Source organism: Gobio gobio (genome assembly GCF_949357685.1).
Source record: "Gobio gobio genome assembly, chromosome: 16".
NCBI classification, from domain to species: Eukaryota; Metazoa; Chordata; class Actinopteri; order Cypriniformes; family Gobionidae; genus Gobio; species Gobio gobio.
In genome coordinates this window covers 3,198,983-3,216,574 of record NC_137109.1, presented here as the reverse complement: position 1 = coordinate 3,216,574, position 17,592 = coordinate 3,198,983, and the positions used below count along the sequence as shown (strand labels likewise).

The window sequence follows — 17,592 nt, the reverse complement described above, 5'->3', positions numbered from 1 at the left end:
ATCCATAATAAAAGGGCATCCATCCATCCTAAAAGTGCATCTATCAATCATAAAAGTGCATCTATCCATAATAAAAGTGCATCTATCCATCATAAAAGTGCATCCATCCATCCTAAAAGTGCATCTATCCATCATAAAAGTGCATCTATCAATCATAAAAGTGCATCTATCCATAATAAAAGTGCATCTATCCTTCATAAAAGTGCATCTATCCATCATAAAAGTGCATCTATCCATCATAAAAGTGCATCCATCCTTCATAAAAGTGCATCTATCCATCCTAAAAGTGCATCTATCCTTCATAAAAGTGCATCTATCCATAATAAAAGTGCATCTATCCATCATAAAAGTGCATCCATCCATCCTAAAAGTGCATCTATCCTTCATAAAAGTGCATCTATCCATAATAAAAGTGCATCTATCCATCATAAAAGTGCATCCATCCATCATAAAAGTGCATCTATCCATCATAAAAGTGCATCTATCCATCATAAAAGTGCATCCATCCATAATAAAAGTGCATCCATCCATCCTAAAAGTGCATCTATCAATCATAAAAGTGCATCTATCCATAATAAAAGTGCATCTATCCATCATAAAAGTGCATCCATCCATCCTAAAAGTGCATCTATCCTTCATAAAAGTGCATCTATCCATCATAAAAGTGCATCTATCCATCATAAAAGTGCATCCATCCATCCTAAAAGTGCATCTATCCTTCATAAAAGTGCATCCATCCATCCTAAAAGTGCATCTATCCTTCATAAAAGTGCATCTATCCATCATAAAAGTGCATCTATCCATAATAAAAGTGCATCTATCCATCATAAAAGTGCATCCATCCATCATAAAAGTGCATCTATCCATCATAAAAGTGCATCTATCCATCATAAAAGTGCATCTATCCATCATAAAAGTGCATCCATCCATCATAAAAGTGCATCTATCCATCATAAAAGTGCATCTATCCATCATAAAAGTGCATCCATCCTTCATAAAAGTGCATCTATCCATAATAAAAGTGCATCTATCCATCATAAAAGTGCATCTATCCATAATAAAAGTGCATCTATCCATAATAAAAGTGCATCTATCCATAATAAAAGTGCATCTATCCATCATAAAAGTGCATCCATCCATCCTAAAAGTGCATCTATCAATCATAAAAGTGCATCTATCCATCATAAAAGTGCATCTATCCATCATAAAAGTGCATCCATCCATCATAAAAGTGCATCTATCCATCATAAAAGTGCATCTATCAATCATAAAAGTGCATCCATCCATCCTAAAAGTGCATCTATCAATCATAAAAGTGCATCTATCAATCATAAAAGTGCATCTATCCATCATAAAAGTGCATCCATCCATCATAAAAGTGCATCTATCCATCATAAAAGTGCATCTATCCATCATAAAAGTGCATCTATCCATCATAAAAGTGCATCTATCCATAATAAAAGTGCATCTATCCATCATAAAAGTGCATCTATCAATCATAAAAGTGCATCTATCCATAATAAAAGTGCATCTATCCATCATAAAAGTGCATCCATCCATCCTAAAAGTGCATCTATCCATCATAAAAGTGCATCTATCCATAATAAAAGTGCATCTATCCATCATAAAAGTGCATCTATCCATAATAAAAGTGCATCTATCCATCATAAAAGTGCATCCATCCATCCTAAAAGTGCATCTATCCTTCATAAAAGTGCATCTATCCATAATAAAAGGGCATCCATCCATCCTAAAAGTGCATCTATCAATCATAAAAGTGCATCTATCCATAATAAAAGTGCATCTATCCATCATAAAAGTGCATCCATCCATCCTAAAAGTGCATCTATCCATCATAAAAGTGCATCTATCAATCATAAAAGTGCATCTATCCATAATAAAAGTGCATCTATCCTTCATAAAAGTGCATCTATCCATCATAAAAGTGCATCTATCCATCATAAAAGTGCATCCATCCTTCATAAAAGTGCATCTATCCATCCTAAAAGTGCATCTATCCTTCATAAAAGTGCATCTATCCATCATAAAAGTGCATCTATCCATCATAAAAGTGCATCTATCCATCATAAAAGTGCATCTATCCATCATAAAAGTGCATCTATCCATCATAAAAGTGCATCTATCCATAATAAAAGTGCATCTATCCATCATAAAAGTGCATCCATCCATCCTAAAAGTGCATCTATCCTTCATAAAAGTGCATCTATCCATAATAAAAGTGCATCTATCCATCATAAAAGTGCATCCATCCATCCTAAAAGTGCATCTATCCTTCATAAAAGTGCATCTATCCATAATAAAAGTGCATCTATCCATCATAAAAGTGCATCCATCCATCATAAAAGTGCATCTATCCATCATAAAAGTGCATCTATCCATCATAAAAGTGCATCTATCCATCATAAAAGTGCATCCATCCATCATAAAAGTGCATCTATCCATCATAAAAGTGCATCTATCCATCATAAAAGTGCATCTATCCATCATAAAAGTGCATCTATCCATAATAAAAGTGCATCTATCCATAATAAAAGTGCATCTATCCATCATAAAAGTGCATCCATCCATCCTAAAAGTGCATCTATCAATCATAAAAGTGCATCTATCCATCATAAAAGTGCATCCATCCATCATAAAAGTGCATCTATCCATCATAAAAGTGCATCTATCCATCATAAAAGTGCATCTATCCATCATAAAAGTGCATCTATCCATAATAAAAGTGCATCTATCCATCATAAAAGTGCATCTATCCATCATAAAAGTGCATCTATCCATCATAAAAGTGCATCTATCCATAATAAAAGTGCATCTATCCATCATAAAAGTGCATCTATCCATAATAAAAGTGCATCTATCCATAATAAAAGTGCATCTATCCATAATAAAAGTGCATCTATCCATCATAAAAGTGCATCCATCCATCCTAAAAGTGCATCTATCAATCATAAAAGTGCATCTATCAATCATAAAAGTGCATCCATCCATCCTAAAAGTGCATCTATCAATCATAAAAGTGCATCTATCCATAATAAAAGTGCATCTATCCATCATAAAAGTGCATCCATCCATCCTAAAAGTGCATCTATCCATAATAAAAGTGCATCTATCCATCATAAAAGTGCATCTATCCATCATAAAAGTGCATCTATCCATAATAAAAGTGCATCTATCCATCATAAAAGTGCATCCATCCATCCTAAAAGTGCATCTATCCATAATAAAAGTGCATCTGTCCATCATAAAAGTGCATCCATCCATCATAAAAGTGCATCTATCCATCATAAAAGTGCATCTATCCATCATAAAAGTGCATCTATCCATCATAAAAGTGCATCTATCCATCATAAAAGTGCATCTATCCATCATAAAAGTGCATCCATCCATCATAAAAGTGCATCTATCCATCATAAAAGTGCATCTATCCATCATAAAAGTGCATCTATCCTTCATAAAAGTGCATCTATCCATCATAAAAGTGCATCTATCCATCATAAAAGTGCATCCATCCATCATAAAAGTGCATCTATCCATCATAAAAGTGCATCTATCCATCATAAAAGTGCATCTATCCATCATAAAAGTGCATCCATCCATCATAAAAGTGCATCTATCCATCATAAAAGTGCATCTATCCATCATAAAAGTGCATCTATCCATCTTAAAAGTGCATCTGTCCATCATAAAAGTGCATCTGTCCATCATAAAAGTGCATCTATCCATCATAAAAGTGCATCTGTCCATCATAAAAGTGCATCTGTCCATCATAAAAGTGCATCTGTCCATCATAAAAGTGCATCTGTCCATCATAAAAGTGCATCTGTCCATCATAAAAGTGCATCTGTCCATCATAAAAGTGCATCTGTCCATCATAAAAGTGCATCTGTCCATCATAAAAGTGCATCTATCCATCATAAAAGTGCATCTATCCATCATAAAAGTGATTATGGTTACTCAAAAGAAAAAGAAAGTTCTAAATACTCAAAAGGTCATTTGAACTAATGTGTTTAATCTGAGTTGGCTCTACTCAAACTAGTTCATTACTTTGAGCGTTAGGGTTCACAGTGTGTGGGCTAATTTTCACTTTTGGGGAGAACTAACCCTTTAAAGTCAAAAAGGTCGAGCTCCATCACTAGAGATGCCAACAGACGCTTCACAAACAAGTCGAGAGTTCATAGACTCTGGTTCCCTCCAGATCTTCCTAAGGGGTTTTATAATGGTTCTGTAGAACAAAACGTCCAAGTATAATGTTTAGCACAGACCTTATTTTACTGCTGAACTGAAAAACCCCACAGGAGAATCTGGAGTGGCCAAGTGGTCTTGGGATGCACAGCTGTTATTGGAGCAGAAAGTGCTGTCAGTTGTTAGCATTGGTAAGGACTGACGGGTGTGCTTTCCTCTGTCAGAGAGCACGTTTGCTGAGAGTGTGGGCTCCAGCTGTCTGAGCGCGGCGCGGCTATCGGCCTATCTGCCCCAGAGCAACCACGACTCGGCCAACTACAGCAACAACCAGCTGGAGAACAACCAGGCGGCCGCGGCCAAGTTTGCCACGCTCCAGCTCAGCAGCTACAACCAGCTGATCCCCTGCTGCTCCACCTCCTCCTCCGTCCAGCGGGCGGCCCGCGGACTCTCCTCGCCCCTGGACACCGACCTGCACTTCCACCCGGTGCGAGGGCCCGATGTGGTGCTCTCCAACGACCGCACGGTGGCCTGCACACACTTCCTGGACAGCAGCCGGACCCTGATGTTCAGCGACAGGCCCATCCGCGCGGGCGAGACCCTGTATGTGGAGGTGGGCCATCTGGGCCTGCCCTACTTCGGGGCTCTTCTCTTCGGCATGACCTCTTGTGACCCTGCCACTCTCAGTGCTGGGGAGCTGCCCGCCGACCCGGAGGTGCTTCTGGACCGTAAGGAGTACTGGGTGGTGTACCGGGGCTTCCCTGTGCCAGCGGCGGGCGACGTGCTCAGCTTCACCTTTCTGCCCAATGGAGAGGTGCATCACGGGGTCAATGGGGGCCCGCGGGGACGGCTCCTGTGTGTCGACTCCTCTCAGGTTCTGTGGGCCTTCTTCACGCTCCATGGGGCCGTCAACCGACTCAGGATAATAGGTAGGATCTCATCAAAATCATGCTCTTTACACTACCAGGCAGAAGTTTGATTCCCTTAGATCAAAAAGTTTTGGACTGGTGCTGTATATTTGATCATATCACACTGCTGTTTGGGTATATGTCTCAGTTTACTTTATTTTGCTCTCCTCACTTACATAAATTAACTATAGTGTCCTCACACACTCTAGAGAAACACTATATCTGTGTCTGAATGACTGTATAGCTTCTTTAACCCTCTGGGGTTTTTCGGGTCAAAAATGACCCGAAGCGTTTTATACATTTTTTTTTTTTTACAACAGAATGGTCTGAAACTTGGTGACTTTATTGGTACTTGGTATATGAACACCCCAAACAAAAATGGGACAGGATTTGAAAAGTCTAAGTGGTCTTAAAAAAAAATAGTCACACTCAGGACCTTCGGGTCAAAAATGACCCCCATAGGAAATGAATGGGAGATTGGCAAAAATATGAAAATACAGAGTTTTTTTGTGCATACAATCTACAAATCAAAGGACTCAACAGTGAAGGGGTGAATCTCTAAAACATCAAGAGTGCAAAACAGACAAAAAAAACACACACACACACACACACACACACACACACACACACACACACACACACACACACACACACACACACACACACACACACACACACACACACACACAATTGTCTGTTCCTGGCTGATTTGTAGATTGTATGCACAAAAATACTCTGTATTTTCATATTTTTGTCAATCTCCCATTCATTTCCTATGGGGGTCATTTTTGACCTGAAGGTCGTGAGTGTGACTATTTTCTTTTACGACCACTTAGACTTTTCAAATCCTGTCCCCAATTTTTGTGGGTGTTCATAAACCAAGTACCAATAAAGTCACCAAGTTTCAGACCATTCTGATGAAGCTGCGATTTCTTTTATAAAGCGCTAGATTCACTATAGTGGTAAAAATAAAATGGTCAATGTGTCCACCGGATGGCACTGATCTCAGTTAAAAAACTGCTTTCATGAGGCCTAGGCTTGACTCTAAAATGAAATACAGCTTTAATTCAATTTTTTTATATACATTTTTTAGTATATTCAATGGGAAAAAATGGGTCATAATTATTGCATAAATATTAATTATAAATAATACAATTATCTCAAAACACCAAAAAAGAAAAGAAAAAATATTATTGAACAAAAATATATTTCATTGATTTTACTCAAATCTTTTTTATCTTAATCCCTAATCATTTTTGAGCCGAAGGTCGTGAGTGTGGCCCATTAATGAAGGACCCCAGAGGGTTAAAGAGATCTCACTCCCAGGGTTCATCCTCCAGAACTAATACACTCAAACAGGTCCAAAACTCAAGATGACACTTTTCCTTTAATGGTTTCCGATTATATGATTCAGAACAGCTGGAAAAAAAAAGGATTAATTTCAGTCCACATGATTATTTCAGGTGAAGTGTATGCAGTCCTAACCATGGGACAATTGCAAAGATTTGCACACATTAATGTCTTAATATTCCTGTATCGAAAACAGAACGTGATTTTCCTACCTGGAATGGAAAATGGAATAAGCTGCCAACTTTTATTTAAGTCATAAGGCACAGGACGCCATGCTATATTGCAAGTATAGATAAATATATTTTGATGAACATTTGATTATTGTTTTTCTTTGGAACAATAATAAGAGTGCTATGCTAATGTAATGACGGACCTCACTCTCCTGATCTAATAAGGGGTTTAGCGTCCTTGCTAGCGCGCCTGTCTCCTACTCCGGAGACCCGGTTCGAATCCCGCTCTGAACGGGTCGAGTTAAAGGACTGGTTAAATTTGGTGCCGTGACCCGGATGGGAGTGAGGTTTAGTTGGGGAGTGTACCAGTAAGACCAGTAAGAGTTGTGTGTGTAAACCTCACTCCCCTGCGGTCCGTTCTTCCCGCTCATCTGAGATGATTTGAAGATCTTCTAATCGTGATAACTGGTCTCTGGCTAATTTGGTTCTTCAAACGAATTTGCGGATTGGATTAAAATATCAATGATCTAAAATCACTGTGTGTTCTTGTGTTCCCTGAAGAGGGCAGACGCATCGATAATCCAAACCACGATCAGCAGTGCAGCGATTGGCTGGCGGCAACTAATGACATCATATAATTAAAAAAGCCACCTGGCAAAAAACTTGACAAATTATACAAAAAACCCCCACAAATTTCTGGACCTTTATAAGGAAACCGCCAAACCACCAAACCAACATAAACGTTATAATAGATCACTGATAAAGGTTTTTTTAACATGATTACCAATTATTTATATTCACGATTTTAAACAGTATTTGTACACCCTTTACATTTTTTATTTCAATGTTGTAATTTAATTTTTAATTCAATTTGAAGCAGATTTGTAACGTGACAGTATTAAAGTTTCTTAAGGGTCAAGATCAAATTCTCTGCATCAAGCCATCCCATAATATCCGTCATCACTTAAATTAATGCACGGCTCAGAGTAACTGTACAACGTGTGTGTAAACCTCCAATAAAATTATAAAGTAATTATTCCATCACAAATAAATCGCTCAATCAAGTGGCTGTCTAAAGTAGCCTATTATAAACAACATTATACATTCTCATATACAATATGACATTTTTATATTATTATTTAAAATGATTATTATTGCCCCTGGTTCAGTAATGAACTCTTGTAATAAAGTAGCAGTGGCTGGGACAGATTTTAAGCATCACCTCAAGATGAATCTAATCCTGTTTCCATGAAATAAGCCGCTCGAGCAGGTTTAAGCTCACGGAGCTGTTGCTATGACAACAAGTCCAGGATGAGTTGAAGAACCAAACAATCCAAGATCATGTCAAATCATCAACAATCAAACCCGAACTGTAATAAAATAAAGCCTAACATACATGCAATATAGTTTATCTCCGCATTCTTTAATATGGGGTTGGGTCAGCTGAAGGAGATTTGTTGGTGGTTGTTGTAATATATTAAAAAATATGAAATGGTGCTGTTTTTGTCCATCAGGAACTGTTCAGGCCAGCCCCCCCACCTCCCCATCAGCGTCTCAAGGATCATCGCCTGATGACAGTGACTCTGATCTGGCTTTCAGTGTCAACAGATCCTCATCCGCATCTGAGTCCTCTCTGGGTGAGTCTCAACAAGCTCATCATCAGCTCACAGTCACAAACGTAATGCTAATGTGTGCTAACAGGTGTAATGTGTAATGTTTAACTGAAATGAAATGCAGGTCTCCAATCATTCACTCCTCTTAAAAACGCTCCTGTAAGCTCATTGAAAGCCACGCCCACATCTCAACATCCAATCAACAACAGACACACAGAACCAAGTCCCGCCCTACTTTTTTTCCGGTTACACTTGATTGTATCACAATACGGAAGAAAAGATCTGCTTTGCGGTTTTACGAGACAAATTTTGACTAAAAACCGGCCACACCTGGGTTTAATCGTCTCTTTTGTCCACTTTCAGTCACTTGTGTCCTGATTTCTTCAAGGGGAGGGTCATGGGCGGTAAATGTATGGGTTTTTTCAGACCAAACTTGGGTCTACAGCCGAGAATTTAAATCCTGCCTGGCTAGCGCGCATCCCATAATGTTTATACAATAGGTCAGTAGATGGAGAGGAGGGGGTCTTTAGCAGGGTTCAATTCGTTGATGAATAATTTTCGTCATAATTTTCATCAACAACCTTTTTTCACTGACGAAAACGAGACGATAACTAAATAAAAACTAGTGTTGGACGACAAAAACTATGAGGAAAATCTACTGTGATTTTCGTCAACAAATAAAAGCGAGAGAAATGTTAGTGAGGGAGGATTAGGGCAGAGATGGGGTCAGAACTGATGACCTGTGTCACAGATGCTGATCTAACCTCTGGAAAACACGGCTCATCCCCAATCCAGCTCCAGAGCGGCTCAATCAATAACACACATTTATGCCAGACCAGTGTTTATCAACTAATGCTGATGAATAATGACACTGTTCACTTTACCATGTTTATATAGTAATGTGTTTTAGACGGTTGTAACAATGCAGATTTTATCTCCTGAACTTGAATGAGCTCCTGCAACTGCAATAGTAAGCCGAGATTTCAAAATAAGAGTCCCGGTGTATTTCCAGCTGGTTTATAATTAAAAGTCACGCATTATATATTCGTTTTTGGTTACACAATAAACTGTGTTTAATTTCATTCCCATTTAATTCATAGTCAGGAGGAAAGACCAGTATTTGACACATACTCAATAAAGTATCAGGGTTATAATAGTTCACTAAAACCATCAAAACAATCTTCATTACTTGAAATGAAATAAACAAACTTATTTGAAGCTTTAGCTTAACCTGATATGGCCTACTGACTAAAACAAAAATACAAAGTTATAAAAACTATACAGATGTTTTTAAAAAACAAACAAAAAAGTGAATTGAGCTCTTTCGTGTATTTTTAATGTCAAAAACAAAATGATGTCAATGTCAGTTCAAGTGACAGTCGGTTATGTAACGCTTAAATGCTTAATGTATTACAATTTAACTAAACTCTTTCGATTTTAGGAGACTAAAACTACTGTAGATTATACTAAAATATGACTAAAACTAAATGGCATTTTAGTCAAAAGACTATGACTAAAACTAAATCAAAATTTGCTGTCAAAATGAGCCCTGGTGTTTAGTGGCTGTGGTCAAAAGTGGACAAGCTCAAAGCGTTTCAGACCCTGTTTACTTTACACCTGCATTTAGTCTCGTCCACTTGTGAACCGATTGACCAAATCGCTTCTACATAACACTTCATACCAGGTGGTCCTGTGCCTTAAACAACAACCACCTGGGAACAAGCCAGAACACCCTAGCAACCACAGAGCCATACCCTAGCAACCGTGCAGAACACCCAAACAATCAGACTGCAACATGAAGCATTGCGAGTGATGTTATTGAATCAGTCACCTTACAGTCTTAAACAAGTTGTGTGTTTGTATATTTAAACATTTTGCAATACACTTATTTTGCAATAAATAAAAAAAATATGCTTTTTAATCCTTTTTTTGCTTCTAAATGTCTATAAATCAATGTTGTATTGTGTTTTTATAGGTTTACTTTATTTGCTGTGCTATGGGTTGTTGTGTATTGCCTCATAAAAACTGAAGTACACAATCAAATCCTTTTCTACTAATTTATTCTAATTTTATTATTCTCGAATCTCAGAGCTGGTCGGTTTGGTTCATGGCTTAGAACTCCAGAGAATTAAAGAGTTTTACATATTATTTTTCTATATTTAGTTTCTAATTTAATTAGGGGTCAAGCACCGAAAGTCATAAACGTTCCTCTTCTTCTTCCGCTCTTGGGTCTAAGGCATCCCATTGACCCGTATGGTGTAAAGTTATGACCTTTGGCACACAGATAGAAGACAGTCTGAACATCAGCCACACCAATTCTGGAGTCTCTAACTCAATCCCTCTAGCGCCACCAACTGTCCAAAGTTGCACACATAACTTTTGAACCATAATGGCTGGGACAAAATTGAATTTATGAAAACTTCTCCAAGACTGTTGCTCCAATTTTCACAAAAATCGAACCAGATCATCTTCAGAACATGATGACAAAATGTTCCGGAGTTTAAGTTGATTAGTCGAACCGATCTTAAATACCGCGCAAATGAATTTAACAAGGAGCGCACCAAACTGAACGAGAAGCTATATCTCCAAAATGCTTTAGCATATTCTGACCAAAATTGGTGTGTGTTATGACAAGCATGACCTGAGGCGACCTGCAGAGCTTCAGCACAGTGCCACCTAGTGGTCAGGAGATATGGAAAATGGCTAATTTTGCTTATAACTTTAGAACGGTTTGGCCAAAACTGGTCTCTTTAGATTTGGTGTGGCATACCAAGTTCCATCAATATCCAAATTTCCCAAGTGTGCGTTTTTCTTTGTTTGCATTGGCCATTTTGTATTTTGCTGTAAAATGCTCTATCTTTTATATACACATTGGCGTATCATTACGAAACTTGGTATGTGTAATCTGCACCATGCCCTGAAGCTACTCAAATTATGATATTTTAATGCTAATAGTGATTGATTAATTTTGCCTATTGTAATGAAACTGGTCTTAATAGATTCCATGGGTCATGCCGAGAAACCAAATTTACTATAGTTGGCCGAACTTCCTGTCCGCCATTTTGATTTTCTTTAAAAACCTACTTTTTTTTTACTCCTCCTAGACCGTTTGTCTGATTTTCACCAAATTCGAGTCAGATTATCTTCAGACCATGCTAGCCTAAAGGTATAAATTTCATGTTGATAGACGAAACCATTTCTGTACCGTATCAGCGAATGTGATGGTATAATGCAAACTGCAGCTGAGGCTGTATCTCAGGAAATATTTCACATATTGACTCTAAATTTGGTGTGTGTAAGGGTTACCCAACACTGACCACACCACATCAATTTGGTGTTAGCGACACCTATTGGTCAAAAGTAATGAGCAATTTTGCTTAAAATCATCTAATGTAAATTGAATTTATGAATTTATGAAAACTTCTCCAAGACTGTTGCTCCAATTTTCACAAAAATTGAACCAAATCATCTTCCGAGCATGATGACAAAATGTTCTGGAGTTTAAGTTGATTAGTCGAACCGATCTCAAATACCGCGCAAATGAATTTAACAAGGAGCGCACCAAAATGAACGAGAAGCTATATCTCCAAAATGCTTTAGCATATTCTGACCAAAATTGGTGTGTGTTATGACAAGCATGACCTGAGGCGACCTGCAGAGCTTCAGCACAGTGCCACCTAGTGGTCAGGAGATATGGAAAATGGCTAATTTTGCTTATAACTTTAGAACGGTTTGGCCAAAACTGGTCTCTTTAGATTTGGTGTGGCATACCAAGTTCCATCAATATCCAAATTTCCCAAGTGAGCTTTTTTTTTTTTTGCATTGGCCATTTTGTATTTTGCTGTAAAATGCTGTAGAATCTTTTATATACACATTGGCGTATCATTACAAAGCTTGGTATGTGTAATCTGCACCATGCTCTGAAGCTACTCAAATTATGATATTTTAATGCTAATAGTGATTGATTAATTTTGCCTATTGTAATGAAACTGGTCTTAATAGATTCCATGGGTCTATAGCAGTGGCGTAGGCAGAAAGTTGATGATGGGTGGGCCTCCAATAGTGTGGGTGGGCCGGAATAATTCGCATTACCCCCTTAATTTGGAAGAAAAATCCAACTGAAACATAGCTAAAAGTATTCCGTAGCCTATATGTTGGACCTTTTATTGTCTATTGTCTTTTAATATAGTCAACTTCTACATGTTGATGCCTTCTCAAGCCCCCGTACGAGCTGTGTTTGTAATGTTTGAGCGCGACGTGCGGATGGACCGTTTGCAAGGTTGCTTTAAAATTCCGCTATTGCTACTAGTGTCGCAGAAACTAAATACTGTAAGTGCTAAGCTCCGTGCGATCAATCAAAGTGTGGGCGGCCGTAACGTGTAACGCTGTAACCTGATAACTATATCACGAAGAGAAATCACAATGTCCTGTATCGACAACCTGCCATTAACAAACGTGCTCACAAATATTACACGCAAATATATGATTGCCATGCCACGGCGGGCCAGACTAAAAACCTAGTAAGGCTGATGTCTGTTCTAAACAAGTCGGAGTTGACAATATCACTTATCAGTTAGTTCACTTTCAAACGACAAAAGTGGTATGTTTTTTTCTTAAACTGTCATAACTGACAGTTTAGCCATTTTTTCAATGATAAAAAAGGCGCTGCTGGTTGGATTTGAATCCGCATATTGCAGCGAACATAACATTACTACTGGCGTGACGTAACTGAAGAGACATTAATATTAAGATATTAATATTAGAATAGAGTTCTAATGCATGACAAAATAAATCACATTTAAAATAATTATTGAAGAATTGTTAAACGATAAAAATGTATTTCCCTGGATCTGACAGGATGGGCAAGCTGTCAGGCCCACCCGTAGCTACGCTAGTGGTCTATATTTGGCCGAACTTCCTGTCCGCCATTTTGATTTTCTTTAAAAACCTACTTTTTTTTTAACTCCTCCTAGACCATTTGTCCGATTTTCACCAAATTCGAGTCCGATTATTTTCAGACCATGCTAGCCTAAAGGTATAAATTTCATGTTGATAGACGAAACCATTTCTGTACCGTATCAGCGAATGTGATGGCATAATGCAAACTGCAGCTGAGGCTGTATCTCAGGAAATATTTCACATATTGACAGTAAATTTGGTGTGTGTAAGGGTTGCCCAACACTGACCACACCACATCAATTTGGTGTTAGCGACGCCTATTGGTCAAAAGTAATGAGCAATTTTGCTTAAAGTGTTAGTTCACCCAAAAATGTAAATTGTGTCATTAATGCCTGAGCCTCATGTGGTTGGACACCCGTCAGACCTCCGTTCATCTTCAGACACAAATGAAGATATTTTAGTGTAAATCTGATGCTCTGAAAGGCCTCCATTGGCTCAACTTTACACTCTCAAGACCCTTAAAAGACACTAAAGACTAAAGTTACAAAGTCCATCTCACTACAGCGGCTCTACAATAACTTTATGAAGACGAGAATAGTTTCTGTGCGCAAAAAAACCCTAAATAACGACTTATATAGTGATGACGATTTCAAAACACGGCCTCATGAAGCTTCGAAGCGTTATGAATCAGTGAGTCGATTCAGCAGTTTGGAGCGTTATGAATCAGTGAGTCGATTCAGCAGTTTGGAGCGTTATGAATCAGTGAGTCGATTCAGCAGTTTGGAGCGTTATGAATCAGTGAGTTGATTCAGCAGTTTGAATCGCCAAATTTCAGCAGTTTGACACACGATCCGAATCATCATTCGGCTCACTGATTCATAACGCTTCAAACTGCTGAATCGACTCACTGATTCATAACGCTTCAAACTGCTGAATCGACTCACTGATTCATAACGCTTCGAAGCTTCATGATGCTGTGTTTTGAAATCGTCATCACTATATAAGTCGTTATTTAGGGTTTTTTTGCGCACAAAAACTATTCTCGTCTTCATAAAGTTATTGTAGAGCCGCTGTAGTGAGATGGACTTTGTAACTTTAGTCTTTAGTGTCTTTTAAGGGTCTTGAGAGTGTAAAGTTGAGCCAATGGAGGCCTTTCAGAGCATCAGCTTTACACTAAAATATCTTCATTTGTGTCTGAAGATGAACGGAGGTCTGACGGGTGTCCAACCACATGAGGCTCAGGCATTAATGACACAATTTACAATTTACATTTTTGGGTGAACTAACCCTTTAAACTCATCTCTCTCATTGTTGCAGTTGGTCTGATGCTCAATACATTGATTCATAGCTTGTTATTCTGCCTCTGTGGTGCTATATTTGACGTATTCTTTCAGTTATTTGTTGGTTTAACATCCAGAAGTGGTGTTTTGTGCTGTGAATCAGGCTTTTCCCCACCGCAGCAGGTTTACAGTGTTGTTCAATGTGTTTATTTCAGTGACGGCTCCCAGCTCTCCTCTCAGTCCTCCCGTCTCTCCGACTCTGTCCTCGCCGGACGCGGCTCTGAGCAGCAAGAGCAGCGAGTGCACCGTGTGCTTCGACCAGGAGGTGGACACCGTCATCTACACCTGCGGACACATGTGCCTGTGCAACGACTGCGGACTGAGGCTCAAGAGACAGATCAATGCCTGCTGTCCGATCTGTCGGAGACCCATAAAGGACGTCATAAAAACCTACAGACCATGAACATTTTCTATCCAATGATTCAGTGCAAAACTCGGTAGCTGTGGTTGAATATCTGGACTAAACTTGTATTTAAGACTGTGTATGTAGCTTTGATTTGTGTAGCATTAAGCTCTTGTCCGTATTTCTCTCACCTCATATTTGAAACGCCGATCAGCTGAAGCCAAATGTTACTGAAGATGACTTATGGTTTTATGAGGATTAACAGAAGTTAATCTCAATTCTGATCAGATACTTCTAGTGCCTTTAACAGTGTTTATTGTTCCTAAAGCAGCAGATAATGGATAAGACAATCATATCTGAGACGGATCGCATATAAAGTAAGAAGTAATTCAGAGGGACCTCAAGATAAAAAGGAAAGAATGCTACAAATATGATTTGATATGCTATTTTATAGGAGCTATTGTTTCACGTTCTGGTTGCTGTGTTAAAGTGAAGAAAGATTTGCATTATGAAGGGTTTGGAGATTGTTGCACTTATAACTAGAGGTAAACTCAGCACTAAATCTGTCCTTCTGACTGAAGTCAGTTCAGATGTGGATCAGGACGACTGCATCTTAAGAACGAACACAAATCCTTTGTTTATATAATAGAGTGATGTGCTATTGTATTGTATTTAATGTCAGATTTTGCTTTTTTTCTTCTTTGGAAATTATGACATGGAAAATCTCATTTTCTTCTTACCAATGAGAAGTTTAACATTAAACAACAGGTTTATTCTTTACAGGAAAAGCTAGAAAAGCAAATAAAAATACTGTCGAAATTGCAATCAATCCACTTTTACATACGATTAAATGTACAGATGCTATTATTGATCACTCCAGTGAGGATCACAGCTGTTTGACATGTTCATCAGGGGATATTATACTTAATATAGTAATGTTGAAGTAAATGGCAATGGTGATGATGGGAGAAATTATGTAAAACGATTTGCATAAATACAAGTGCTTATGTAATGGACCGTCCTTTACTCGCTGTAAGTTTTCTACCAAATGTAACTTGGAAAATCTGCCAGTGATGACAAACCGTATGATCATTTGAGTTTCATATTATTGTCAATAAAACTGGCCACAGTTCTCATTCTCATTTATTTATTTTTATATAGAAATAATGGAGATTTCCTTATTCTTTACTTACAATGAGAAACTGAATTAATGTTTGTAGTGGCATAAAAATACAACAGAACCCTTTGATTAAAAGCATCAAATATCATTGCATTACATTTTACACGCGTAAACAAAAGCTTTCTTAGATAATAAATCAGACATTAAACCAAAACGAATATACTCTAATACAAAAGCAAACCTTTTTTTTTCATAGAAATGTCTTTATTTGTACAAATTGCTGAACATTTATTTCATTCTGAATTTTGCACACACACGTTGAAAGGCATTTGTTTGTGGATAGTGAAACATCTGCAACATGTGTCAAGTTCATGGATAATTGTGCGCGCATTTATTAATCATTATGATACTAAAATCATCCCCAATGGGGTAAGAAAAATAGTCTTGTTTCTGATTGAATTGTTTCTGTCCCAAATAGAAACAAGATTATTTTTCTTACCCCGATTGCCAGATAATTTAGCTTGTTTTAAGCAAAAACAAGAAAAAACAAGAAAAAATATCTTATGTCATTTTAAATGCATCTTGATAAAATAAGTTTTATATATTTGGACTGGAAACAAGAAAAAAATATGTAAGAAATGCATTCCAGTGTAGCGAAACTGATAACAGATATACGATTAAAATAATATCAGATTTGTCTAATTTTAAATAAACACAAAGAAATTAACTTAAGTAATAAATGCACATTTGCTATGGTTATGTTCAGTGACATCTTCCAAAGATTTCTGAGTTTTGGCGCATTCTCTCTCTAGTGTTGATATGGCTAGTCATGCTACATGTCTGCAAGTGACAGTATGACTTTATTTGCGTTTTTGTTAAACAACTTTTGCCGTTACAAGTAATGAAATCCCTTATTAATATTTGAAATAATACCAGCATCATGTAGAGCAAATGTTTGATTGTTATGGACAGGTTTTGCACAGGCTTTCGGGATTGACGAATCTGCGGATGATCGTTCACATCTGGCGGAACGGCACACCTGAACACGGTAAACGGTTAAACCGAAACACCTGTTATTGGAAAAGGGCCAAACGCTATAAATATCCGGATCATTGACCCCTGATCATATCGTCAGTTTCAGTGAGAGACTCTCAGGTTGGGAATAATGTTTGCTCGAGGAATCGTCCTTCTCTGCGTCCTAGGTCAGTAATAATGATTTAATTCACTAAAACTACTGATATTAGGATGTTGCTCATTTGTAGGGATGGAGAAATGAAGCCTCGTCTTGAATCCCTAGCGCTTTTCTCTGATTGTTTCGGGAAAAGGAGCATCAGGAGTGCCGGAAACGGCGCCATCTTGTGGCAGGGCGAGTTATAGCAGAGCCGACGTGTTTTCATTAAGAACTAATAAAAGCCTGACAACCTTAGTTTTCTGCTCATATAATTCGCATATTAAAGTTTGGCAATAAATGTAGGTATACCAATTATAACAATACTAATTATAATACCAACAGAGTATGCAAGTAGCCTAATGGTGCTCTGTTTTATTGGTTTAATACTGTTTATGGTAGAATAGGCTTATGTTAGTAAATGATTCAGTAGTGGCCATGCAGGCTTTAAACATCCGGACATGAAAAGTGAAGCGTTCAC

At 37.9% G+C, this 17,592-nt stretch overlaps 1 protein-coding gene across 1 annotated transcript in view; it reads left to right on the top strand.

Annotated features, from left to right (window-relative positions):
- neurl1b (neuralized E3 ubiquitin protein ligase 1B) overlaps nucleotides 1-15,955 on the top strand; it is a 44,524-nt gene extending 28,569 nt beyond the window's left edge. Inside the window, exons 3-5 of the mRNA XM_079838928.1 lie at nucleotides 4,428-5,129; nucleotides 8,143-8,265; nucleotides 14,636-15,955. Of these exons, the coding sequence (XP_079695054.1) occupies nucleotides 4,428-5,129; nucleotides 8,143-8,265; nucleotides 14,636-14,883 (1,073 nt within the window). The 3' untranslated portion in view covers nucleotides 14,884-15,955. The remainder of the gene's footprint in view (nucleotides 1-4,427; nucleotides 5,130-8,142; nucleotides 8,266-14,635) is intronic.
- The last annotated feature ends 1,637 nt before the right edge of the window (nucleotides 15,956-17,592 follow it).